We start from the raw sequence: 26450 nt of genomic DNA, 5'->3' as shown, positions 1-26450 counted from the left end.
CGAGGGAGGTCAGCCTTTTTCTGCCACTTCTGTCTCCGTCTTGTTGGTCGTTCATATGTTCATGAAAATTGCCTGCGCCACGACGGGCTTGGCCCGACCATCTGCTGGCCCCTGAAGGAAGCCTACCGGCGCTATAGGCGGGGATGTAGAAAAAAAAGAGAAAAATGTCGCATCCAAACAAAGTAATGAAAAGCATAAAATTCATTGTTCAAAGGTAATTCGTTCTCGAAATTAAAGTCGCTTGTGTTGATGAGGGAAATTAGTCAATACACAGGAGACGATGCCGCAAACACAGTGGATTAACAAGAATAGAAAAGGCACGACCGCAACTTGACATCATTGTTTAAAAGCAATTAGATGTTGAGGTTTACTTGTAGGTCGTATATGTGTTCGTGAGGTGGTCATCTAACGAGTTGGGGGAGGCGAAGCCGCAGCCCAACGCAATGGAAAGGCACAACTGCAGCTTAACTTGAGTGTTCAGAAGCAATTCTTTGTTGAAATTTACTTGCAGATCGCATATACTTTCATGAGGGTGGTCAGCTGACAAATAGGGGGAGGAGACGCCTCGCCAAACATGGTGTTATGACTGACGCAGCCATTCCCGGGTAGGCTGGCAAATGGTGCGTCGCGTCTCAAGTGTGCGGTGATGACTGTTTGCGTTGAGCTGAGCGACAGATGCATGTCTTGCAAGGTCTTCATTAGCGCCATAAAACTTGTTGCTGTTGATTATGCTGATGTTGTTGTTGTTGTTGTTGTTGTTGTTCGTGGTTTTCTTTTTGTTACTATTTTTGTTGCTGTTTATCTTCTTTAGGACTATTGCTATTGCTGTTGCTGTTGCTATAATAATAGCAGTGGCGGTGGTGGTGGTGGTGGTGGTGTTCTTTTTCTTCTTTCTTCTTCTTCTTATTATTATTATTCTTTTTCTTCTTGATGATGATGATGATGATGATGATGATGATGATGATGATGATGATGATGATGATGAAGAGGAGGAGGAGGAGGAGGAGGAGGTAGACGATGATTGTAATTCCTTTCCCGACCTAAACTAGATTGATGTTATTATTTTTTTTCTAATATTGTGCTTGAGACTGCACATCGTGTTTAGTGCTGAAGGTTTTACAAATACTTCTTGGTAACGAAAACATATGAAGAATGTTGAGCGGCCAACCACTCTGCTTTTATCACATAAACACACTAGCTTATGCAAAAAAGGTAAATAAAGCCATCCATGAGCCACTCTTTTACAGTAATGACATTAAAATGACATGCAGAGTAAGATAAAGCATCCTCACCACAAAAAAAGTGGTTTTGTGATTTATAGGTGTAGGAGATATGTTTATATTACAGGATCACGTATGTTGTTTGAAATCATTATCATGAGATTGATTCCAATGATTTGTTAAGTAGACTTTCCGTGATGGAAAGAAAACATTTACTACCATGTTTATGTTGAAGTAAGATCTGGTATTAGGAAGCAAGGCACAGCCTGCCTCTCAAGCATGAGAGTTGGCATAATTTCTCGTGATATATAAACACGAAGCGTCCAGAAATTAGTTGATTATTAGGAAGCAAAGTGTAGCCTGCCGCTTCAAATGTCAAGGCTGACATTATTACTCATTATACACTAAAGCGGAGCGTCCCCAAAAGAAAATACTTGATAATTTACGTTTACTGACATGTCTTGTTGAAGCATGATGACTATTTATTAGGTGAATGGCAGCCTGTCGCCTCGAACATGAAAGTTGACATTATAACTCATAATTTAAAAGAGCGGGACGTCAGGAGAACATTATTGTCGATTATTTACATTTACAGCATGTGTGTTGACTCAATAACTTTCTTTAAGGTAGCGAAGTACAGCCTACCACTTCTAACATGTAGGTTGCCGTTGATATTTATCATGCACTTCAACGGAGTGCTCACAAAAGGAACTTAGATGTTCATTATTTTAGCTGTGAAATGCAAATGGTTGTAAACTTTTAGGCGAGTGTTTACACAAAGAGAAACAGTAGGCTGCAGCTTTCTGTGTTGAAAGAGGTATATTGCCGAAATAGCCTTTCTGATCTTGAGGAAAAACATCATAAATGAGATAACAAAAAGACGGTAGCAGTCGTAGCAGCAAAGGAAAACGCACACACACAAAAATCCAGGCAGTTTAAGGGGACAGTAAAAAATGTTCTACGAAATTCAGTGACCCGCCCCACCTCCCGCACACACCACGACAATCATGCGATGCAGACGGTACCGCTTAACTAAGGACTTGATGATATAGTCGGAGAATAATACTTATTAAGCCTCTGGTGTGGAGAGCTCTTACAGACGGGGAGTAGAGGCGTGAGTGAAGGAGGTGATGATGGAGGGTGGCAGCGAGCGAGGGCGGGGAGACACAAGGAAAGAGGAAAAATTATTGTTGTTCCTCTGATACGTATACCAAATCAAGCCATCATGATCCTGTTTGAAGCCGACGCCCATGTTGACACGGTGTTCTGATACTTGTGATTAGCGTTTATACTCTCTCTCTCTCTCTCTCTCTCTCTCTCTCTCTCTCTCTCTCTCTCTCTCTCTCTCTCTCTCTCTCTCTCTCTCTCTCGCTCTCATTATTTTCTTGGCTGATACTTTTCCTTCCTCTATTCACTCCCTTCCACATCAATCATCTACTTCTTTGAGTTTTCTTTTGTGTGCATATATTATTAACGCTACGAGAGAGAGAGAGAGAGAGAGAGAGAGAGAGAGAGAGAGAGAGAGAGAGAGAGAGAGAGAGAGAGAGAGAGAGAGAGAGAGAGAGATACATATGTGAACAGACATAAAACGAGATAGATGAGATGAGATAGATGGGTAAATATACAGATATGTCTTCGACTCTACACACACACACACACACACACACACACGTTGACCTCTTCCTCACCACGTTCTTGTGACCTAATGAATCAGAGGTGGTTTGTGTGGGTTGTGTCAGAGGCCACCAAGGGTGAGAAGGAGGAATGGGAGCGACCGTAGATATACTCTGTTCACATTCACTCACCAAATATGACCCTATGTGTTTACCAATGGCCAGTTGACGAGTAAGCCGCGCCCCTTTATAGCTCAGGCTGCATGTGATAGATAGATGCAGGGAAAAGTTAAGTCCTATTGGAGGTTCCTGGACTGGCGTGGGCGGGATTAGTTTGCTTTGTTGATATGAACACGGCATACAGTAATAAAGAGGTGTCCCATTGATAACTTCGCCTAGTCTATTAACACCTGTCTCAACCTCACAACACACGATTGCCCCACCTCCTTGATCGCCGTTATGCTGACTCCGTCTCCTGTCATTCACTACCTAGTATTACTCCATCCCGCCCTGACCGTTCTATTTACTAATGCCTTTCTTCACGGGAGGAGATAAAAATGTACGCAACAGGCTGTTCTCATTAAGAAATTTTAAAACGCCTCTAAAATAATCAGATCTATATGCAGAGGCCCTCTTCTAAGAAAGAGTTAGGTACAGGAAGGAGGAAATATAGAAAAAGAAAGGCTGATCCCTTACCAGCGAGAGGTAATAGTGAAGGTAAAGGTTAACTCATACATTCGTAAGTTGGACAGCATATGAATGAGCTTGACTGTAGTCTTGTGAGAATCAGCTGACGCTCTTCCTTCCCCTATTACGTCCCTCCTCAATTCCTCGTTCAAGGAGTGTAGAGGCAGATGTATCTGACACCACATCCACGTGCAGGTGTGAACAAGACCTCAACCATCCCCAAAAACCGGCACTACGCATCACCTGCACCATCCCAACCACCGTTCCCGACAACATTCCGTGCCACCAATGTTTCCACAACAAAATATTTAATTAAAGAAGTAAATATGTGAGAAAACAGGAAAACACCACGAGGAGCAAAGAGAAGAACAAAAAGAAGAGAACATTAATCGAAACAAAAACAAAACATTATAATAAACAAAATAATTGACAACAAACTAGAGCCCCAGGAAAAAATTACTGTATCGTCTAAAAGCGATCGTTAGTGAGTTTTGCTTATTAATTATTTTTCTCCTCCTCCTCCTCCTCCTCCTCCTCCTTCTCCTCTTCCTAGTCCCCCTTTTTCATCATCATCATCATCATCATCATCATCATCATCATCATCATCTTCTTCTTCTTCTTCTTCTTCTTCTTCTTCTTCTTCTTCTTCGTCGTCGTCGTCGTCGTCGTCTTCTAATACAAATTATTTATATTACAATGATAATAATAATAATAATAATAATAATAATAATAATAATAATAATAATAATAATAATAATAATAATAATAATTATTATTATTATTATTATTATTATTATTATCATTTATGTTATTGTTGAGGGTCTTTGCATGCCTCTGTTTACTGATAAAACATTCAGAAACAGCTGCCGTGGTGTTGATGCCGGACTGACAATATCAGGTTACCGGCACCTACTGACCCAGTCAATGAGTGACCATAATTTCTATACACTACGGCTCTTATTATTGAAGAAAAAAGGGTGGGGTATTCCTTTGTCCTTGTCAAAGCTATTTTCGCTTTTTCTTTATAACTACGTGAATTTTTTTTGTATTTGCGGGAGCGTTAATATAATTCGTGCATTATCCCGTCTCATAAAAAAATACATAAAAAACTATTAAGTAAGAAAAAATCATATTAACAGAGAGAGAGAGAGAGAGAGAGAGAGAGAGAGAGAGAGAGAGAGAGAAATTAGACCAAGTGGTTAATGAGCAAGAAAAGTCATTCTTCCAGGGGTGTTCTGATTCTCTCTCTCTCTCTCTCTCTCTCACACACACACACACACACACACACACACACACACACACACACAGACACACACGACAGCAGAATAGAAAGTTTATACTATGTGAAAAGGATAACGATGTGATGACAGAGACGGACCCACAAATCGGCAAGTGAGTAAATGGATAACAGGAGAAAAGCAGGAAGGAAAGGACCTGAAAATAAAGTAAAGTGAAGTGAAGAGGTTAAGGACCAATTGATTAGGGACGTCTGTCAAGAGCAGATGGGGCAGGGGAAAGAGGAAGAGGTGCGGGGCTGAAGAGGACGAGGAGGAGAAGGAGAACTCTTCAGGTTGTTTATGGACAGAGATACCACAGGCCGGAAACCAAGATGAACCGGAGCACCACACCAAGGTCAACGGCCCCGCTCCCCGACCCTCTGTCTGGCACACCGTCTGCTTCCCCCCCCCCCTCTCTCTCTCTCTCTCTCTCTCTCTCTCTCTCTCTCTCTCTCGTAATAACCAAAACAAGCTAAGGCTAACTAAATTTTACCAACCGTGGACCGAAAACTCTTAAGAGTGTACACCATCGGCTGCAATTTGATTATCTTCCAGTGAAAAGTAATTATTGTTTAAATTATTGTTAATATAGTAGAATCACGAGTTGAGTAAATACTAAGTTCTCGGAAAGGGTATGGGAAAAACGACGATCAACAGAGCTCCGCCTTTGGTTACCACTCACTAGTTAAGAGCATGTAACAAATATTGGTGAGACCAAGCACTTGTGAAGTGGTTTCCCAGAGGTCTAAGTCTTGAGGATTTCCTCATCTACTGAAACATGACCCAAGCTCTTGCAGTAATCTTGATTAAATCTTTCCTGAAATGAGAGTGGAGAAAAGTGGATTTCCTCACCTCCGGAAAATTATTTCTTTCAGTTGACAGAGCAAGAACTGTTTTCAAGGCTTTTTTTTTAAGGTTTGACTGGAAGTATGTGACAGAGTATACAACATCACCTTTTGATAAATAAGGTGAGGCTCGCCGGTTCATGTTCTGTGACGGAGGGTGGTGCCGTGAACGAGTACGCTCAGTGTAACTATCGTCCTCAAGTATTTACAAAAATCATGTGCGCTGAAAAATGAAAAATTACGATAAATAAAACTTAACAGATTATTAATTATTTTCCTACTTGTAAACCAGTCTAACACTTAACTTTAAAGCATTAGGTAATGGAAGAAGCCACAGCTGGCAAGGTTTCGGATAATGCAAACATTTCCGTGCCTTGCGACTCCAAGAAAACACACCAGCTCTGTTCCGCTGTCGTAATGTTTTTAGTGGACAGTTTAGTCATACTGTTCCTAGAGTATCACGAAGCAATGAACACCTGTTATACTAAATTGATACACTGTTCTTGGCTTCTTCTAACCTTTGTATGAATATTGGGTAGTGTAGTTGTTTTTAATGCCCGGCCCTTGGTCTGCTTTCTCTACCGTAAAAAAAAAGCTAGACTACAATTACGTCGTAGCCTTCACAAAACATTCACATGACAAGCATCTCCTCCGAGCACCGCCGTTCCCCGCCGTGACCCCCAGCGGAGGTTCCTGCCCGTCTGTGTGGTGTGGTGTGTCATCATTGTGTGCCGCGCCCCAGTGTGTCAAGGATCCTGGCCATCAGGAGGCAGCGAAACCTACACCATGGCCAGCCTTGGTGCGAAGAAAACGTATCAAATAACTAAAGTGTATGGTCACACAGCCTTCATTCAAACAAACGATGGACTGACTAAGTTTGCTGTTAGCTTACGGGCGAGCGTTGATTGATGCTACGCGGCCTCCCGGTGGCGTAGGTAAACACATCAGTGCGCCTCAGTTGTGTAGTACGCCACAGCCATCCTCATGAGGCCACTCTGCCGACCTTCACACACACGCAGCGTTTGTTGATTATTAGTCCTGGCTAAAGTTTCCGCGCGGCTGCCATCATGTCGGCTTTTCAATTAAATATTTTTCAACGAACAGCATCCTGAATGGTGCAATGATTTAAAGTTTATTTGACTATATAAGATGAGTACTTAAGGATTTTTCAATAGTGAGTAAAGTGAGTCGTGACAAAAATGCCATGACTGAGACACTTTTTTTGCCTTAGAAGATAAAGAAAGAAGGCAACTCCTGCTTGGGAAATCTCTCTCTCTCTCTCTCTCTCTCTCTCTCTCTCTCTCTCTCTCTCTCTCTCTCTCTCTATATATATATATATATATATATATATATATATATATATATATATATATATATATATATATATATATATATATATATATATATATATATATATACACTTATTTTCAATATACTGTTTATAAAAATAAATATTCGGAAAGCTAGCAGGGCTCCGCAAACCACTTAAAAAGTTTGATGCTTGTAATCACAGCAGAAAACCTAGTAAAACCATTTGAGTCACAGAAGATTACCAATTGTGGGTAGTTAATTGGACGTTAACTCAGCAATTGCATATATAATTATTTTAATTGCTTCTTCGAAGGAATCCCAACGGGCTGGTTCAGTGCACAGTGTCAAGGACCCATGTATATGTAATTTTTACTCCTTATCTAGAAACATAGGAATATTTATTTCATGCGATACCCAGGAAAGTTCTGGACCCCCTTTTTAAATTCTGCTGATATATAGTAATTGCTGAAATCATATAATTTTTCCATGACATGGAGTTATTTTCTGCGAAAACAATGAAAGGTGGCTTTGCTTGTTTCTTTCAGTTCGATGTTTTATTTTTTTTATTAAAGTTTCCATTAACGTATAAGGTCAGAAAGGGAAAACTAAAAAAATCGCACATAAGGAAAAGTTGTCACCCATGCAGAGAGGTGCTGGCAATAAAGGTGAAATGGTGACTGAGTGTAATCTCAGGTATGAAGTCCGTTTAGGAGCGGGCCCGCACGGGGTATTTCCTCGCCACAGCGCTGCCAAACCTACTCTTGAAGGTGGAAATACAGTCTCTTTGCCTTTTCTTCTAAAATAAATACTTGTTCACATTGTAAATAAGTTCTTTCTCTCGACTATAGACCACACGAGAGTAAGTCAGAGTTGCTGCCATCGCGGATGGAGGTGAGGAAGTGATATAGTGTACGCCTTTGACCACTCGCCACTGACATCGTCGTAGAGCAACGTTGTCATGCGTTATGGAATTTATACAGTCATTGCTATTATCCTAAAACGCGACACATTCAAGGCACTATATAGCCTCATTTAATACTTAGTGTTTATTACACAATTTATAATAGTAAATAGCTGAACTCTGTGTGTGTGTGTGTGTGTGTGTGTGTGTGTGTGTGTGAGAGAGAGAGAGAGAGAGAGAGAGAGAGAGAGAGAGAGAGAGAGAGAGAGAGAGAGAGAGAGAGAGAGAGAGAGAGAGAGAGAGAGAGAGAGAGAGAGAGAGAGAGAGAGAGAGAGATTACAGGAAGAAGTTGTGGGCTGGAGGGAGGAAGAAGAGAGAAGGTAGGAAGGCAAGAGCTTACGTATACTAAGGAGGGAAGATTCGTGTACGAAAATTGTTTAACGTTAATTTTTCCCGAATAAACTCGAACAATTTCAGCACTCCACTCTCCTCCCACACTCCCCTACCCTTTAACATACAAAGATGCAAAAGGAAAGATATCGAACGAGACAAACCAATCAATCAATAAATGCATGGGGGCATACGCCGGGGGGCGCGTTGCCTCACCCACCCTACGACACCAAGCCCGGGGGTCCTTCCGAGCAAGTCTCCAGGCAGGTCCCCTTTTCATCCTGAGTACCTTCTGGCAGGATCTATCGACTTGCTCGAGCCACGAACTCTGTAAGCGTCCCCTAGGCCTTCTCTATTCAGGATTGTCTCTTACAGACGCAACCTGATGAGCAAGGTCGGTTACTGGGAAGCGTGCCAAATGCCCGTACAGCCGGAGTTGGCGTTGACGAACTTTGCGGGTAAAATATGTCGAATCAGTCTCACAGTGTAGTCGCCGGTTTGACACAAAGTCATTCCAGCGATATCCCATGATTCCGCGTAGACATTTATTACGAGAGACAAAGAGAAAGAAACCAACAAACCAAAAGGAAGACCACAGACAGGGCTGTTTCATATACTTCTTCAGAGATCTTCACAATTTTCAATTTGTGCGCCTTAACACCACCGCAATCATCGACCTCTAATGCACGTTTTCTGTCTTTCTCTGTCTAATAATGGTGTACTCCTAACTGCTCAGGCAAAAGCCCTAACTTTATGTCTCAACCCGGCTCTCTGTCTGCCCACATTTCTAAACTTTTTTAAACCAATCATACGATCCTACATTACCCCCATCTCTCTCTCTCTCTCTCTCTCTCTCTCTCTCTCTCTCTCTCTCTCTCTCTCCCTTTCTATATTTCTTGAGTTGCCACTCTGTCACTTTAGCAGTCTATCTGTTATTAGTTAGACAGAAGTCCCTTTTTATTTTTTATCATCCTTAGAATATAATTTAACCTTTATTAGTCCCTAATAAATAATGCTTACTTCATTTTTCATGTTCTACCCAGCATTTTTCTCTCCATTGCCAACTTTTTAGCTTTTTTTCCATATATTAACTATGAATAATTCGTTTAACTAAAATTTGACTTTAATGGATGATTTGACGGGGTTGTGACGTTGCTATCAAAACTACTCTTCGAAGGACTTGGAAATGATGAATGTAGGTAACCTTGCTCGAGTCCCGCTTACTAATTACATGTTTTCAGCCGCCGGTCAGAGGCCGAAGATCACAGGTCATCAATCAGCCTTAAATTTAATTGCAACTATAGCGCCAAGAGGCTACACCAGTCACAGAAACAATTAAAAGCGTCATTAAATATAGTTCATTAACTAAGCACAGGCCAGTGCTAAAGTGACAGAGTCCTTAAAAGAACACTGAAGGTGTAATGGGCCTATACATATAACAAAACAAAAAAAAAGTGTGTGTGGGGGGGGGGAGGGGGGGGGTTAAATGCAGAAATTTGTCTGATGAGCACGGCCACTCTATCTACATGACTATATGAACCCAAAGGGAAGCTCTTCCGAGGATAACCTGAAAGCAGTGAGGTGAACAAATGTGTGAAGTAATAAAGCCTCTTTACGTGGGTGTTCGTGGACGATTATGTTTGTGTATTAAACAATATTTATTAATTTTCCAAAACGGTAATTATATATTATTTTACACGGCATGGTTTCGTGTCAATAATACAGACATGAACGTAAATGCATCCACAGGTGTAGTAGACTATGTCTGGTTGAAAGTCTTTGTGTTAGCCTGTCTCACAGTAATATGACGCTATCAGCAACTAAGGCTCCACAACGGTGCCGAAAAGTCCTGCACGATGGGTATAAAAGGGATCTAGATGGTTGCCAGCACTAGTAACTATTCGATGAAAGACTATAAGGAATTCCGCGTATCTAGGATATGTTGTGCATTAACAGCTCACGAGAACGTTGTCTTTACAAAACCTCACGTTGGTGACGAAAGGGTCAAACTGATGTGTCAAGAGATAAGTGGGCGGGGACGCTCTAACTGAGAGATACAGTCACGCAGATAAATTTGCATGAAATATGAAGACCAACTTATTTTCCTTTGACCCTGTTTCCAAATGCGAACCTAAAGTCAGTTGGCCTTAAGCCTTCCTTGCTTAGAGGAGAGTTGGGCAACACAGCCTTGACGCCCCCACCTGCAGCAGGGCGGCACGAGGCATCACGTCATCCACTAACCAGCCACTCCGGGGCTGTGAAGGGCCACGTCCCCCGGACAATCTACCCCCATCACGAGGGAGAAAACCATCACTCGTCCAACTACTGCTGCGCAAGATTATTATTTGCAGTTTGATGAAGAACACACACACACACACACACACACACACACACACACACACACTTAATCTTAACATCAGTCTAGCTTTACACGACACCTTCCTCCTTTTTTTCTTCCTCCTCCCCTTCCTACGCTTCCTTCCTTTCTTCTTTCTTCTTTTCTTCCTCCTTATGCTTTCTTCGTTGATCTCCTGATTCTCTTCGTCCTTCTCCATCTCCTTCACTTCCTACTTCTCATTCTCCTCCTCCTCCTTCTGAATTTATCTTTTCTCCTCGTCCTTCTCTTCACCCGTTCCACATTCTCTCCCACCTCGTCCCCTTGATTACTTATTACTTTGTTTAAGTATCTACACCCTTTGCCTGTCACTTTTTTATTGCTATCGACTGAACTAGTGTGTAAGGATGCTAGACGTGTGTGTTGGTGTGTCTGAGAGTGAGTGAGTGAGTGAGTGAGTGTGTGTGTGTGTGTGTGTGTGTGTGTGTGTGTGTGTGTGTGTGTGTGTGTGTGTGTGTGTGTAGAGGGTAAGGTTTTAAACTGGGTCAAGGCGTGGCTTAGCAATAGGAAGCAGAGAGTGCAAATCAATGGTAAAAGATCTGACTGGGGATGTGTTACGAGTGGGGTCCCACAAGGTTCGGTATTAGGTCAACTCTTGTTTATTATTTATATCAATGATTTAGATACAGGAATTAGTAGTGATGTCAGTAAGTTTGCAGATGATACCAAGATCGGTAGAGTAACTGAGTCGGATCAGGACGCTAGTATTCTCCAGGATGAACTAAACAGATTGTATGACTGGGCTGATAAATGGCAGATGGAGTTCAATGTAGGGAAGTGCAGTATTCTGAGTGTAGGAAGGAACAACCCTTCTCACAACTATTGCTTAAATGACACTCTCATAAGCAGGTCTGGGTGCGAGAGGGATTTAGGGGTCTTAGTGTGCTCTGATCTCCGTCCAAGGGCACAATGCATTCAAGCTAGAAATCGAGCAAATAGGGTACTGGGATTTATTTCAAGGAGCGTAAGCAACGGAAGCGCCGAAGTCTTCCTCAGACTATATTTAGCATTAGTTGTTTTTTTTCTTCTTTTTTTTTTTACAACAAAGGAGGCAGCTCAAGGGCACACACAAAAAAGAAAACAATAATAAAAAAAAAGCCCGCTAATCGCTGCTCCCATAAAAGAATCAGAAGAGGTGGCCAAAAGCAAGGTCAAATTCGGGAGGAGAGGTGTCCTGATACCCTCCTCTTGAAAGAGTTCAAGTCATAGGCAGAAGGAAATACAGATGAAGGAAGATTGTTCCAGAGTTTACCAGCGTGAAGGATGAAAGAGTGAAGATGCTGGTTAACTCTTGCATAAGGGGTTTGGACAGTAAAGGGATGAGCATGAGTAGAAAGTCGTGTGCAGGGAGGAGGGGGGGCATGCAGTTAGCAAGTTCAGAAGAGCAGTCAGCGTGGAAATATCGATAGAAGATAGAAAGAGAGACAACATCGCGACGGAATTTAAGAGGTAGAAGACTATCAGTAGGAGGAGGAGAGCTGATGAGACGAAGAGCCTTAGCCTCCACTCTGTCCAGAAGAGCTGTGTGGGTGGAGCCCCCCCACACGTGAGATGCATACTCCATACGAGGGCGGACAAGGCCCCTGTATATGGATAGCAACTGCGCAGGGGAGAAGAACTGGCAGAGACGATACAGAACGCCCAACCTCGAGGAAGCTGATTTAGCGAGAGAGGAGATATGAAGTTTCCAGTTGAGATTTTGAGTTAAGGATAGACCGAGGTTGTTTAGTGTTGAAGAAGGTGACAGCTGAGTGTTGTCGAAGAATAGGGGATAGGTGTTTGGAAGATTGTGTCGAGTTGATAGGTGGAGAAATTGAGTTTTTGAGGCATTGAAGGACACAAGGTTCCTTCTGCCCCAATCGGAAATGATAGCAAGGTCTGAGGTTAAGCGTTCTGCAGCCTCCAGTCTGGAGTTGTGTACTTCCTGTTTTGATGGTCTATTGAAAGAAGTTGAATAATGCAGAGTGGAGTCGTCGGCGTACGAGTGGACAGGACAGTTTGTTATGGAAAGATCATTGATGAATAACAGGAAGAGAGTGGGACAGAGCCCTGTGGAACGCCACTGTTGATAGGTTTAGGGGAAGAGCAGTGACCGTCTACCACCGCAGAGATAGAACGGCCGGAAAGGAAACTGGAGATAAAGGAACAGAGAGACCTCATCTTGACTATGCGGTTCAGTTCTGGTCACCTTACTATAGAATGGATATCAAAATGTTAGAATCGGTGCAGAGGAGGATGACTAAGATGATTCAGGGGTTGAGAAACTTGCCATACGAGGAAAGACTCAAACAGTTAAACTTGCATTCTCTAGAAAGGCGAAGGGTGCGTGGAGACATGATCGAGGTTTATAAATGGATGAAGGGCTTTAATAAGGGAGATATTCATAAGGTTTTGTTGGTAAGAGAGCCGGGTAGGACACGAAGTAATGGGTTTAAACTGGATAAATTCAGATTCAACAGGGACATGGGCAAAAATTGGTTTACCAACAGGGTTGTGGATGAGTGGAATAGGCTTAGCAGTCATGTGGTGAGTGCCAATACAATTGTCACATTCAAAAATAGATTAGATAAATTCATGGACAGCGATACTAGGTGGGGTTAGATACACGGGAGCTTAGGGTCAAAGGAACTGCCTTGTATAGGCCTACCGGCCTCCTGCAGATTCCAACGTTCTTATGTTCTTCTTCTTATGTTCTTGAACAATGATCGCTTTGAAATACACTATACCTTGGTCTGTTTCTTTATGCCCTTCACCTCTCTTCTACGTTTGCTTTCTTTCTTCATTCCATTCCTGAAGTGGGGTTACTTACTCTTAAAAGTAATATTACTTTTGATAATACTATGTATTTTGTTTTTGTTTTTCTTCTACCATGAGTTATGTTCTTATCTTTACGTTTTCTTTATATCTTCGTCCTTTATTTTCTGCTGTAACATACTGAATAATTATATGAGTTTCAAGGTTAGTATAATAATAGTATTAACAGTAGCAAAAGCAGTAGTTGTTAGGATAAGGTAAACTTGAGGATATACGCTAATCTACGCGTGGCCTAGGTGCTCAGCTCTGTCTCATTAGCCCTTGAGCATGTGGGGCGGAAGGACCAAGTCTCCTTGGCAAGAACCCACTACACAGAACAAGTGCAATGTTCGGGTTAGCAGAGTTTAATACAGGTTACCTTTATCAGGTTTCCCCAGGTACCAATTTATCGACCACACCGAAAGGGAGGATGAACAACTGAGTGAGCTGGGCGCCGACTGCCCAGGCCTGGGATCGGGTCCAGGACTAAAGGATTCGTAGCTAGATGTGCTAACCACTACACCACGGAGGTGTTTAGCAGCAGCAGCAGCAGCAGTAGTAGTAGTAGTAGTAGTAGTAGTAGTAGTAGTAGTAGTAGTAGTAGTAGTAGTAGTAGTGTGGAAGCAATATAATTATAACTGGTTCCCCACCTGGGTCAACGCTTGTCTCCATTCACACCGCTATCACAATGCAATAATCCTCTCACACATCACATCACCATCCCCTCCGCCCAACACTTTCACCTTCTTACAGTTAGATCTCTTATTTGTTTTTTTTTTCTTCCTCATCGCACTTCTCTTCCTTATCCTCACCCTCTTCCTTCTTTTCCTACTTGTGTTCCTCCTCTTCCATAGCCATCACTACTAAATTGCTCCGCTTACACCTCCACCTCCTCCTGCTCCTCCTTCCTCCTCCTCTTCCTCCTCCTCCCCCATTGGTCAACGAGAACCACCAGGCGACCTCTACCCACGTCTTCCTCTTCCTCTCTCTCTCTCTCTCTCTCTCTCTCTCTCTCTCTCTCTCTCTCTCTCTCTCTCTCTCTCTCTCTCTCTCTCTTTTAATCCCTCTAGTATCATCTGGTCTTTCGTTCCTCGCATTTGGCAACACTTGTTTGAATCAGAATTACCACTCGTTGTGACATTTTGAAAACTGTCTCGACGCCCGCCCGTGTTTGCACATCTGTGTTGTTGTTTGCGACTGTCTTGTTGAAAGAGTGTGAATATGTGTGTGTGTGTGTGTGTGTGTGTGTGTGTGTGTGTGTGTGTGTAAGGAAATAGTTTTGATTCCTTTTCGATATGAGGCGAATGCTGCTGTTGTATCATCCTTTTTTGCTGGTGGAATCTGTGTTCGCCGTCAGCTGGGGTGAAGACGTGTGGAAATCACATCATTTCCCTAATCTCTGTCATCATGGTAGCGTTGTATACTTTTGCTCCCTAACGCCTCACCCGTCCACCACATATGCGTCAGGATTTGCCGAGATGATGTGACAGGCTCAAGAAGTTTAGACAAGGCGGCAAAGATGTGACAAAAATTAATAAACTAAGATATTTAGCGTTTCATCTTGACGCGAGGTTTAGGCTACCAGTTTCTGGGAAATGAGGAGAAAGGACAGAAATATAAAACTTAGAGACAGATGGATGGTTTCATTATACTTTTCTTTGCCTGTGACAGTTTTTAGGTATACCAGGTTAACAATCCAAGTGTTGCGATCTGTAACCATGGAGAGGCAAGTCTCGAGTACATCTTCCGTCACAGAGCTTGTCTGTGGCGCAAGAGGCATGCAAGGGAGGGTTAACTAAAGAGAAAGAACCAACATCATGCCTTTCTTCATAAATGCGTGTCCATGGAAATGACAATGACGTGAGTTAGCCGTGTATTTCCCAGAAGTCAAGTATTTCCAAAAAAGCTGACGAGAAGACAAATGGGCTAAAAAAAATAAAGCAATTAAATGTGTCCTCCCCAAATAAAGGAAAAGTCGTTGTTGTGTGGTTAGTTGCACAAGAGCATAGCTTTCTTATAAATGAATAAAATAAGGCACAGGTTTATGTTAACCTGTAGTTCCAGACTCTAAAAGCCTTATAATCTCTATTCTATAGTATCATCATAATAATGAAAACAATAATAACAATCATAGTCTAATAATGGTGGCAATTAAAACGACAATAGTATATAGTAGTAGTAGTAGTAGTAGTAGTAGTAGATAGTAGTAGCAGTAGTAGGTAGTAGTAGTCCGTTTCATTCCTTCTGGCTACTAGCGAACGTAGATGTGGCACCTGCGCATTGTGAGTTCGTGATTGCGTGAAGATAAACTTTATATTTTCAGTGATATATTTAAATGTTTGTGTATACAAAAAAACCATCAAGCCATCGTATATGAACCGCACACCGAAGATTTTCATTAATAATCACCACACAAGCACACGAAGGAACAACTTGTTTATCAAACAGTATACAGTCTGATCATACTCGAATGATCTACAGCCTTTCAGATACTCATATTTCATCTCATTCAGGTATAGGCTACATAAATTAAGTGACATACGACTCTGCAAGTGTCTATACATAAGGAATTTTGACGTGTTGCATGTAAATAACATGGATAGCCTAATATTCGAAATAGCCTAGCATCGCATTCAACAGTTATACTCTTTCATGTATTTATGTTATTAATCGTTATTTACATGCAGTAAATTATTAAGATAACCTTTATTTGCACTTGCAGAGCCAGATTTCTTTTAATATACCTGAAATGAGCAATGTGGTTTTTCAAAAATTTTAAAAACCACAGATCGTTCGAGCATGATGTGACCAAGGTCTAAATAAATGGATCTTGGATGTGACAATGTTCTTTGATACAATCTTGTCTTTTCGCGTGCTTGTATGTTAGATTATCGATGCAAACGACTGAGTTCTCTTTTTTTGTATTTTTTTTTGTATACATAAACATTCAAATATATTATTGAAAAATAAGCTTGAATGTCTATCACAACAGATGATTTTCATGCATACACGAACTAGAAATACGCAGGTGCCAAGTCCATCAAAATTCCCGCTTTGTTGGTGGACAGACGGAAAAACAGACTATAGTAGTAGTAGTAGTAGTATAGTCGGTTCACCCGAGTCTGAAGTGTGCATTATCGCGCAACGGCAACCTGCAGCCACACGGCACGTCCGATTTCATGGATAATGTATGCTAGCTTTCGCGTAGTAAACAGTCGTCAGTGTCAATACTGTGCAGGCCGTAATAACAAATACCGTCAATTATAGTCGATTATGAGTTAAAAAAAATATTAGTAATGTCGCAAATAGCTGTTTTGTTAATATAAAGCCTGTTATTTTTTTTTTTTTCGGTGGTGGACAGCTTCAAGGCTGTTTAATAATCATAATCAGTGATCTTGTAAATTAACAAAACAGCTATTTGTGACATTACTAACATTTTTTAACTCAAATCGATTATAATTGACGATATTTGTTATTGTTGCCTGCACATTATTGACACTGATGACTTTTTACTATGCGTAGGCTAGCATACACTATCCACGAAATCGGTCACGCCGTGTGGCTGCAGGTTGCCGTTGCGCGATAATGCACACTTCAGACTCGGGTGAACCGATTATAGTAGTAGTAGTAGTAGGAGGAGGAGGAGGAGGAGGAGTGAGTGATTTATATAAGGCGCCGCAACAGGAAGGAGGAGGAGTAGTAGTAGTAGTAGTAGTAGTAGTAGTAGTAGTAGTAGTAGTAGTAGTAGTAGTAGTAGTAGAATAAGAATAATTATATGATTATTATTATTATTATTATTATTATTATTATTATTATTAATAAAAATAGCAATAACAATAGCAATATAATAATCAATGGCCATTTTGCTAATTACCACAATAAGAGGTATGGGTATGTGTGTGTTTGGTGTGTGTGTGTGTGTGTGTGTGTGTGTGTGTGTGTACATACGTGCATATGTAAACGCGTTCGAAAAGAAAAGATCGGACAGTAAAATACACATAGTGAAATACAATACCCACAGGCTGTGATCAGCTTGCTGGCGCGGCATACAGGAGGACGTTGGTTCGCGTCCCGCCCTCCGTTATAAACAAGCTGGCAGTTTTTCAGTCATCGCCGAGTGGTCTAAGACTACCCCCATCATGTCCTGAAGACCACCTATCAACCCTGACTCTAGATTCTCTCCCTAAAAGAGGATCAAAGATGAGCTCCTGGGGGGCAGCATGAGCTAGTAGGATGGCGCCATTATAAACACTTGCCTGCACCATAACGGGATGGGGTCGACCACCAGGACACACCAAGAAAGCCTACCAGCCCCATAGGCGAAACATTAAACAAATCTCTACACACCATGTTCAAGACTGCCCCAGACACAGGCTTGTTTTCACCATCGTCACCAAAATTACAGTCATAAAAATAAAAAAAAGTAAATTAATCAATATCTAATATCCAAGTATTAGGCAACAAAAACCCTGTACTGCTATTTCACAAAGCTAAAACAGACTATGAGATAGAATATAAGAAGAGGAAACGTTGTGTTAGTAACGAGTAAAGAGTTGAGAGTGGAAAGAAAAAGAAATTGATAAGCAAAGGCTTTGTAATATTGTTGGATTGAGAACTGGAGCTCAAGGCACGAGGGTTAAGGCTGCTAAGGGCAACTATCACACTGACAGCCCAGCAAGGTCTCAGGTTGACAAATAGGCTTTTTGTTACAAAGAATGGTACCTTCTTAAACGTGTAATCACTTAAACTAAACATATTGTCAAATAAAAAGTTAATGTCATAAAAGGAAGGCTGCTGTTAAATGTATATAACAGTAGTTTTCTCATACTTCGCCCAGCGAATTATCTAAATTAAATTTATCAGGTCAGCTCGTTGCAAGTGACAAACACACTTATTTACTCAGTGCCCAAAGGCAAGCACTGAGGAAAATATATAATAAAGCAATTTAAAAAAGGTCAGCCTCGGGTGATTGGAGCGTAACGACAATATTTTTCTTTCATGTGAGCGAGTGGCGAGTAGGAAAGACGTAAGATTATTCTTAGTTCCTACTGTATTGCGCATTTTGACCCCAAGGCAAGCAAGCACACACACACACACACACACACACACACACACACACACACACACACGCGCGCGCGCGCGCACAAATACAAATACAAACATACAAACACAAACCAACAAACAAACAAGCGAACGATGAACAAACTCTGGCAAAAAATATTCACAGAAATCAAATTCAGGGATCATGTAATATTTTTCCTCCATGTCCCACTCTGCCCCCAAAGAAAAACAATGCCTTAGATTAACTGAAGCAGTGTTACGTTTCAAGCAGGATGGAAAAAAAACAACCCACTAAGTAAACAGTTCCCACGAGTCACGCCAGTCCTCGTCAACAGACCGACTTTGTCGGCGTCAACCTATTAAGTCTGTCTGTTGGAACCCTCTTCATGGGCCGTCACCCGACAAATGTCCATGTCCATGGTCCCTCCCCGGAGGGACAAAGTCTATAACAACAACGGAAGTTCCTACGAAAGCTGCTGCCATTCAAAAGTTAAAGTTAATATCAAAATACAAACAAATAAACATGCACACATGCAAACCATGTCTGTGTTCGTGTCTCTCTCTCTCTCTCTCTCTCTCTCTCTCTCTCTCTCTCTCTCTCTCTCTCTCTCTCTCTCTCTCTCTCTCTCTCTCTCTCTCTCTCTCTCTCTCTTCTGTACCATCAACAAAGCAAAGCATCACCAACTTGTAAAACTGTCGGAAGTGGTGCCAAGGCAAAGGTCACTTGAATACGGCTCCAGGAATAACCAATTGAAAAATAAGGTCAGCGGGGTTGTCCGATCAAAATCATCGAAGGCAGAGAGCCTCCAATTAAAGCTGCAGACAGAATTCAAATGTAGCTGCGATATGCGACTAAACAAATGACTGATAGATTGATTTAATTTTACTTAGGATGGATAATACTAATATCAGGTAGAGGGCTGGAGAACAATGGGAAGGGACTAACAATCTTGTGATGGTGGTGCTGATGGTGATGGTGGTGGAGGTGGAGGTGGTGGCAATGATGATGATGATGATGATGATGATGATGATGATAATGGTGATGACATAATTTGTGGTCTGCCGAGGATAACACACGCAGGTATATTATTATAATCACTTATTTCCTCAGTTATTTGACAAATATTGTTTTATTAAACATAGGAGAAAAATAAACACGAAATCCACTTCCTGAAACTTTATACGCAACAGAATGGATCTTCGAAAAGGCTAAAAAAGAGCTTACCGATGCTCACCAACGGGTAAATCTGGTACACGAGCTGTTATATATATTTGTAACTACTCAATATTTCATGGACCTCCTTCTCCTGTTAATGTTTAGTTCAAATTCAACGACTTTTAAGTATAATGAGGTTTGATATCCTTCTTAACGGAAAATTAACTTCAATAGATCGTAAGTATGTATGGATATTTTTTTTCATATTGGCAAGGAGGTATACCAAGGGCAAAACGAAAACAAGAGTGTATAATTCAATAAGACCTTCACAACGCTACTCTAGTCAAGATGGACAATGGAGGATACCGTAAAAAGAGTAAAAGACTAGCTGTGTAAGTACCTAGAGAACTTGCAGTTGGGGCTTCATAACTGTAAAAATGCTTGAAGAAATATCCTCTTGATAACATTTACAGAAAAGAACTTTTAAGCAGCGACAAATCTCTTCAAGAGCATCTGGCCAGATTACGTTCAGTGTCAAGTTTTGTTTCCCATGAGTTCTGCCGCAGTGCCTTACACAATACTGAGTCACAGAGGAAGGAAAATATCACACACACACACACACACACACACACACACACACACACACAGAGAGAGAGAGATATACAGATATATAGATATAGATATATAGATATATATATATAAAGAAATATATAAATATATATAAATATAGAAATATATAAATATATATATATATATATATATATATATATATATATATATATATATATATATATATATATATATATATATATATATATATATATATATATATATATATATATATATATATATATATATATATATATATATATATATATATATATATATATATATATATATATATAAATATATATATATATATATATATATATATATATATATATATATATATATATATATATATATATATATAATATAATATAATATATATATATATATATATATATTCAGTTTAGCAAGAAAACTGCTTGTAAATTTTGGCTTCCAAAGCACGTACAAGAAGGCTAAAGGTCACTTCACATAGCCTTCCCGATGATACCTGACTAGACTACTGAGAGGAATAATTAAACAAGCAGTGTTTATGTGTGTGTGTGTGTGTGTGTGTGTGTGTGTGTGTGTGTGTGTGTGTGTGTGTGTGTGTGTGTGTGTGTCTGGGTGTGTTTAGGATCATGTTTCTACTGATAAACCGACCAACGTATCAATGACCACCGCTTGCCTAAACACCATCCTTTTTCTCTTCTTTCAGGGAGAACGGAGACCAGCACAAGGGAGCGGCCAGGGAGGTGAGGTGTTGGTGATGATGATGATGGTGATGTGTGTGTGTGTGTGTGTGTGTGTGTGTGTGTGTGTGTGTGTGTGTGTGTGTGTGTGTGTGTGTGTGTGTGTGTGTGTGTGTGTGTGTGCGCGCGCGCTTATCTAAATTGGATTTAAATAAGTATGGTATACAATACATGAAGCTATGGTCGTCATATCCCGACAACCATAAAATTACAAAAATTACTTATAAAAACAAGTCTGTGGGTGAGTTTGGTATACTGATGTAACGAGCAGTTTCATGTCTTGTTCGATGGGATGTATAGATAACTGTTTTGTTTGTTTGTTTTATATGACATATGTAGGAGGATTGAATAATATGAATTAAGGTCTGGTGTGATGAGTGCGGTATTATGAGCCTAACGTGCCCTGTATGATGTGTGATGTGTTGCAATAATCATGGTGTAGGTGACTGTCGCTTGGATGGGTTATGCTGTTGTGGTGTGATGATTCATAACCAGATTATTCAATGAATGAATGCGGTGTGCTATACGCATTGGTTACATATTATTGTGTTGTATGGTATGATAAAGAACATTGCTTTGTATAGTCTTCAAAAGATTGACGAGAGAGAGAGAGAGAATAGTAGATTACCTATGTTGGTAACATTTGAATGCTCTATATCAAGCCATCCAGTGCTATCAATCCTTAGTCCTTTTCGCTTTTGTGTGCAAGCACTAACTTACATTTCCTGATTTATATTTTCAGACGGGTGTTTACTTTCTTTTAGTTTCATATTTCCAAAACGTGACAGTTCTTTAAACTAGGTTTCATATTACAACAACGACTTAGGAGGAACAACTGAAGCATCATTTTTTCTCTTTTACTGCCCTTTGTCTATGATGTATTCCATTATTTTATCACCAAGTGCAAAACTGGTGATAAAGTATATTTGTTTTCTAAGTGTTCTCTCTCTGCCTGCATTCACCAAACGTCTCCACGTCCTCTTTACTAGCTCCATATGTGCGTCTATATAATTTAATATCCTTCGTATTCAGTTTTCATAATTTCCGGTAGGGCGAGGTAGACCAAGAGTTATAAAAAACAAAAACATTCCCGCAACATGCTGGTCGCGTAAACCAAACAAATGCCACAAAAAATCAAATTGAGGTCTTGAAGTGCCTTTATAATCCACTCTTAAAAGACTTTGTCATGACATGTCGAAGAAAATACAGTATAAGGAAGATGTGTGTGTGTGTGTGTGTGTGTGTGTGTGTGTGTGTGTGTGTGTGTGTTTTGTTAGGTCCAGGCACACACTGTTCAATTCGCTTTCTCATTCAAAAGTAACACCTACTTATCAGAACAGTTAAGTCCATAAACACAGCTAGAGCGGTGCGTCTTTAGCGTTTTATGGGCACTAACACGTCGGCACGAGCGTTGCCAAATTTGAAAGTCATGTTCTGTCGTCATAAAAACACGACGCGACTCCCGAGGAACTCTTCAGTGAGGTAACGCGGCTTGAATCAGGAACATTTGCGACACACACACACACACACACACACACACACACACACACGTACAACTCTTGACTCATTCAAGAGGGGAGTATCAAGACACCTCTCAAAATGAATAAATTCTCTAATCCCAAATCTTCCTCTGAACATTGTTTGCGTGAGAAGAACTTGTGCGGACTTTTTTTGTTTCCTTTTTTTTCTTCGCCCTTGAGCTCCCACCTTTTCTGAACACACACACACACACACACACACACACACACACACACACACACACACACACACACCGCTCCGATACCTCAGTGGTTAAAGCTCTATGATGCCAGGCTTCGCGACCTGGCAGGTGAAGGTTCGAGTCCCGTTCAGACCGGAATTTTTACACTGACATAGAGTGGTTACTGACCCCCTTTGAGGGGGTGAATGTCTCACCAGTACCGAGAGATAAACTATAATGAGTCTTGCTCTAATTGGGAGGGTACTTGCTGGCGATGACGAGTTCAGCTCGTGATCAGGCCGTGATGACACACACACACACACACACACACACACACACACACACACATTTTTTTTGCGAAGCTAACCTCCTTGTCCTTCAATTCATTTATCAACTTCATAATCTCTTCGTTCTCTTAAGAAGAAAAAAAAAAGGAAAGGATAGAGACTAAGGATAAAATGTGCAAATATCTTCCACAAACTGGTCTCATGAGGAAAAGAGGAACTGTTCCGAATGGTAATAAGGACCGAATCAGGCTTTAAAAAAAATGTATAAAGAATTTAAATTTTGGGGGAATAATTGTCTAGTATGAGTTATCGGTTAAGGTGATAGAAAAGTGAAAGTACTAACTCTTTTGTGATTATTGTGATTATTTGTGACTTTGATTAGCGAAATGTCCACTAGCGACCGGTCTAGACACCCAATGCGAAACACACTGGCGACCCGAAATTGAGATCTGATATGAACATGTCTGAGGACACGAATATTCTTCGCCTCATGTTCAAAAGCTACTGAAAGGCAAGACATAAAATACTTAAGATTAAGACGGCCATCCTTGCTTGCACATCTTTGGGTAGACAGTCTTGTAGTGTGATCTTGCACCAGAGCGAGAACAGTAAGGAAACACCGAATGCTGCCACGTTCTCGTTGCCCCATTAGGAAGGAACAGTTAAAGTATCTGCAGCATTTACACTACAAATGAGGAACACTGTCAAATATTGATCTGCAGTATCAGTATGAGAGGACAGAACTCTTAGCATGTAGTATATAAATTCAAAAACATATAGTAAGTAACCGAGTAGAAATATGATGAACATCAACATTTTATAGGTTTAGTATGGTGGCCGTATACAAGCACATGACATCAGTACATGGACTCGACACTTGAAAACTATATGAGATGAAAGTACACTTAAAGGGATACAATTCATAAGAGAGTATTTAGGAAATACTGTATGTCAAACTCAAATAACTTATAATATGCATAAAGCAGCAGCTAGATTCGTAGAAATGCTAACGAGAGGATGACCAAGCCTAGTTTAATAGAGCAAAGTCACCAACCGCACACTACTTGTGAAGGTGCTATTGTGGGACCGTTCGCTCCAGGACATTTCGCTACCGGGCATTTCACTACCGGACATTTCGTTAAAGGGCATTTCGAAACCACGATGCTTCATTACTAGGACAAACCTAACCTAACCGGTAGCGATATGTCCACTAACGACCGGTCTAGACACCCAATGCAAAGCACACTGGCGACCAGAAATTGGGATCCGATATAAAAATGTCTGAAGATACGTATATTCTTCGCCTAACGTCCAAAAGCTACTGAGGCAGGATATAGAATATTTCAAATTAAGGCGGCCCTCCTTGCTCTGCACATCTTTGCCATAATTTTTTTCTGCATGAAGGAATTATACGTATGGATAAGCAGATCTAGAAAAAATCATAAAAGGATGTCAGCGCGGAAATATTGTTCCTCAGAACAACAATTCATCAGGAGGACATGTCAAGGACGCTTATAGCCAAAACAGGAAAGAGAATTACCATTGAAAAGGATATTAAATAATTGCACTATAATTTTATCATTGAGTTTTCGGCATGCCTGCAAAAAAAATTAAAAGAAGTAATTAATTCCCTCTTTGATGCTGGGATAGTCAGGCGACAAATTATAAATACAAAAATATTAGATATTGTTATTTAAGTTAAACAAATCACTGAAAGGGATAGCAAAGTAAATATTCAGCTGATAAAGAAAATTTGGTGAATGGTTGAGCAGATCTTTTTTTTTTTCCTTTTGCTTACATCAAAGGAGGTAATAAAAAATAAAAAAAACTCATAAAAGTTGGATGTGCACTGCCCATGAAAAGCGAATTGGAAAAAAAAAAAAAAAAAAAAAAAAAAGGGACAGTTAAATTCAGTCTATGTGTTGTTACACTCCTCTTGAAAACGTTCAAGTAGTAGGTAGGAAAGAATACAGATGAAAGGAGACTATTACAGAGTTTACCAGCGAAAGGGATGACAATGAAGAAAAATCCTTTAGCATCACCCATTCTTGTATCGTGAATTTGGAGGGTATAGAGATGGGCAGTGCAGAGCGAGTTTGTGCGGCGAGCCCGCGGTAGTGGTGGAGGCAAGCAGTTATCAAGTTCAGGAGAGCAGTTAGCCGATAGATGATAAAAGGGGAAGCAACATTGTGGTGGAGTTTTGAGGTAGAAAAATGTAATAGCTGTGTTCATGGAAACTACCCACGCATGAGATGCATACTTTATACATGGGCGGACAAGTTTCTTATACATTGTTAGCAACCTGGAAAGGAAAAAAGAGCTTAAGAATGCTTAGTATATAGGAGAAGGGGGCAGCTATGTATTATCAAAAAATATGGGATAAATGTCTAGAAGATTGTTTCGAAATGTCAATGGATAAATTCGGGTCTTAAGGCATTGAAGAACACCAAGATCCTTTTGCCCCATTCAGAAACAACAGCAAGGTCAGAGCTACGTGTTCTGTAGCGTCCAGCCCTGAGATGTATGTATATTTTTGTCGCAAGAGTAATTTGTTGAAAAATGAGGAGTAATGCAGAGTGATCGCCATAAGAATTAATAGAAGTCAGTTTTGAGAGAAAATAATCAACATACAATAGAAAGAGAGTGAAAGATAGACTAAAGCTCTCTCGAAGACCACTGTTTATAGGTTTAGGCCTTAGGGGGTAGAATAGTGACCATCAGCAGCAGAAACAGTTCGGCCTGAGGAAACTGGAAGCAGAGAGGAATAGAACCCGTACGAAGGTAGGTAGTTCAGAAAGCTAATAAATATTTGGCTCACAATTGGTTAATTACTATAAAATGCATCATCCTCGACTTAGGAAGCCTCATGGAGCTTCGTTAACTTGTCTCTTTGACCACTAGAAAACAAGCACAGTTACAATATGTATTTTAAGCGCTAAGGGTAAAGAAATTGCGTTATACGCCTCCATCCTAGATACTTCGGTAATGATCTGAACAAATATTGAAAGGTCTCAGACAAAGGGCGAGCGAGTCTTCTCAGCACCGACCCCCCCCCCCCCCCCCTATTCCCCTTTGCTGAAACATCATACAAAAAGAATTCCCATCTCGGTGCAAAACCGATGATTGGAATAATTAAACTATTGAGGTCGGGAAAGTTAAATGGTGAATAAAGTTAAACAAAATATCTAAAATACGAGGATGTCGAGATTGTCAGACTTGACTACATGGGGGTCAGGAACATGAGGACACCAGGATAGCAAAATATAGTATTGTTCACTAGATTCATTAAAGGAAGGTGGGAGACATTTAAATAATTAAAAATAGAATTTTCAGGAAAAAGAGAATGTACTACGCTTTGTGTGGTCCGTAAAATCATGTGAGATATACACCACAGGCGTGGAGAATTACAAGGATTACGGGTCGGGGGGAAAAGAGCAATCAACATGGGTGCAAATTAATTAAACGACCAGGGTAG

At 40.6% G+C, this 26450-nt stretch overlaps 1 protein-coding gene across 1 annotated transcript in view; it reads left to right on the top strand.

Moving 5' to 3' along the window:
• LOC127006120 (uncharacterized) overlaps positions 1-26450 on the top strand; it is a 65664-nt gene that overhangs the window by 18893 nt on the left and 20321 nt on the right. Inside the window, exon 3 of the mRNA XM_050875630.1 lies at positions 20956-20992. Coding sequence (XP_050731587.1) covers positions 20956-20992 — 37 coding nt within the window. The remainder of the gene's footprint in view (positions 1-20955; positions 20993-26450) is intronic.

Source organism: Eriocheir sinensis, chromosome 32 (assembly GCF_024679095.1).
Source record: "Eriocheir sinensis breed Jianghai 21 chromosome 32, ASM2467909v1, whole genome shotgun sequence".
Taxonomy (NCBI): Eukaryota; Metazoa; Arthropoda; class Malacostraca; order Decapoda; family Varunidae; genus Eriocheir; species Eriocheir sinensis.
The sequence above is the reverse complement of the archived record's forward strand: the minus strand, read 5'-3'. Positions and strand labels throughout refer to the sequence as shown.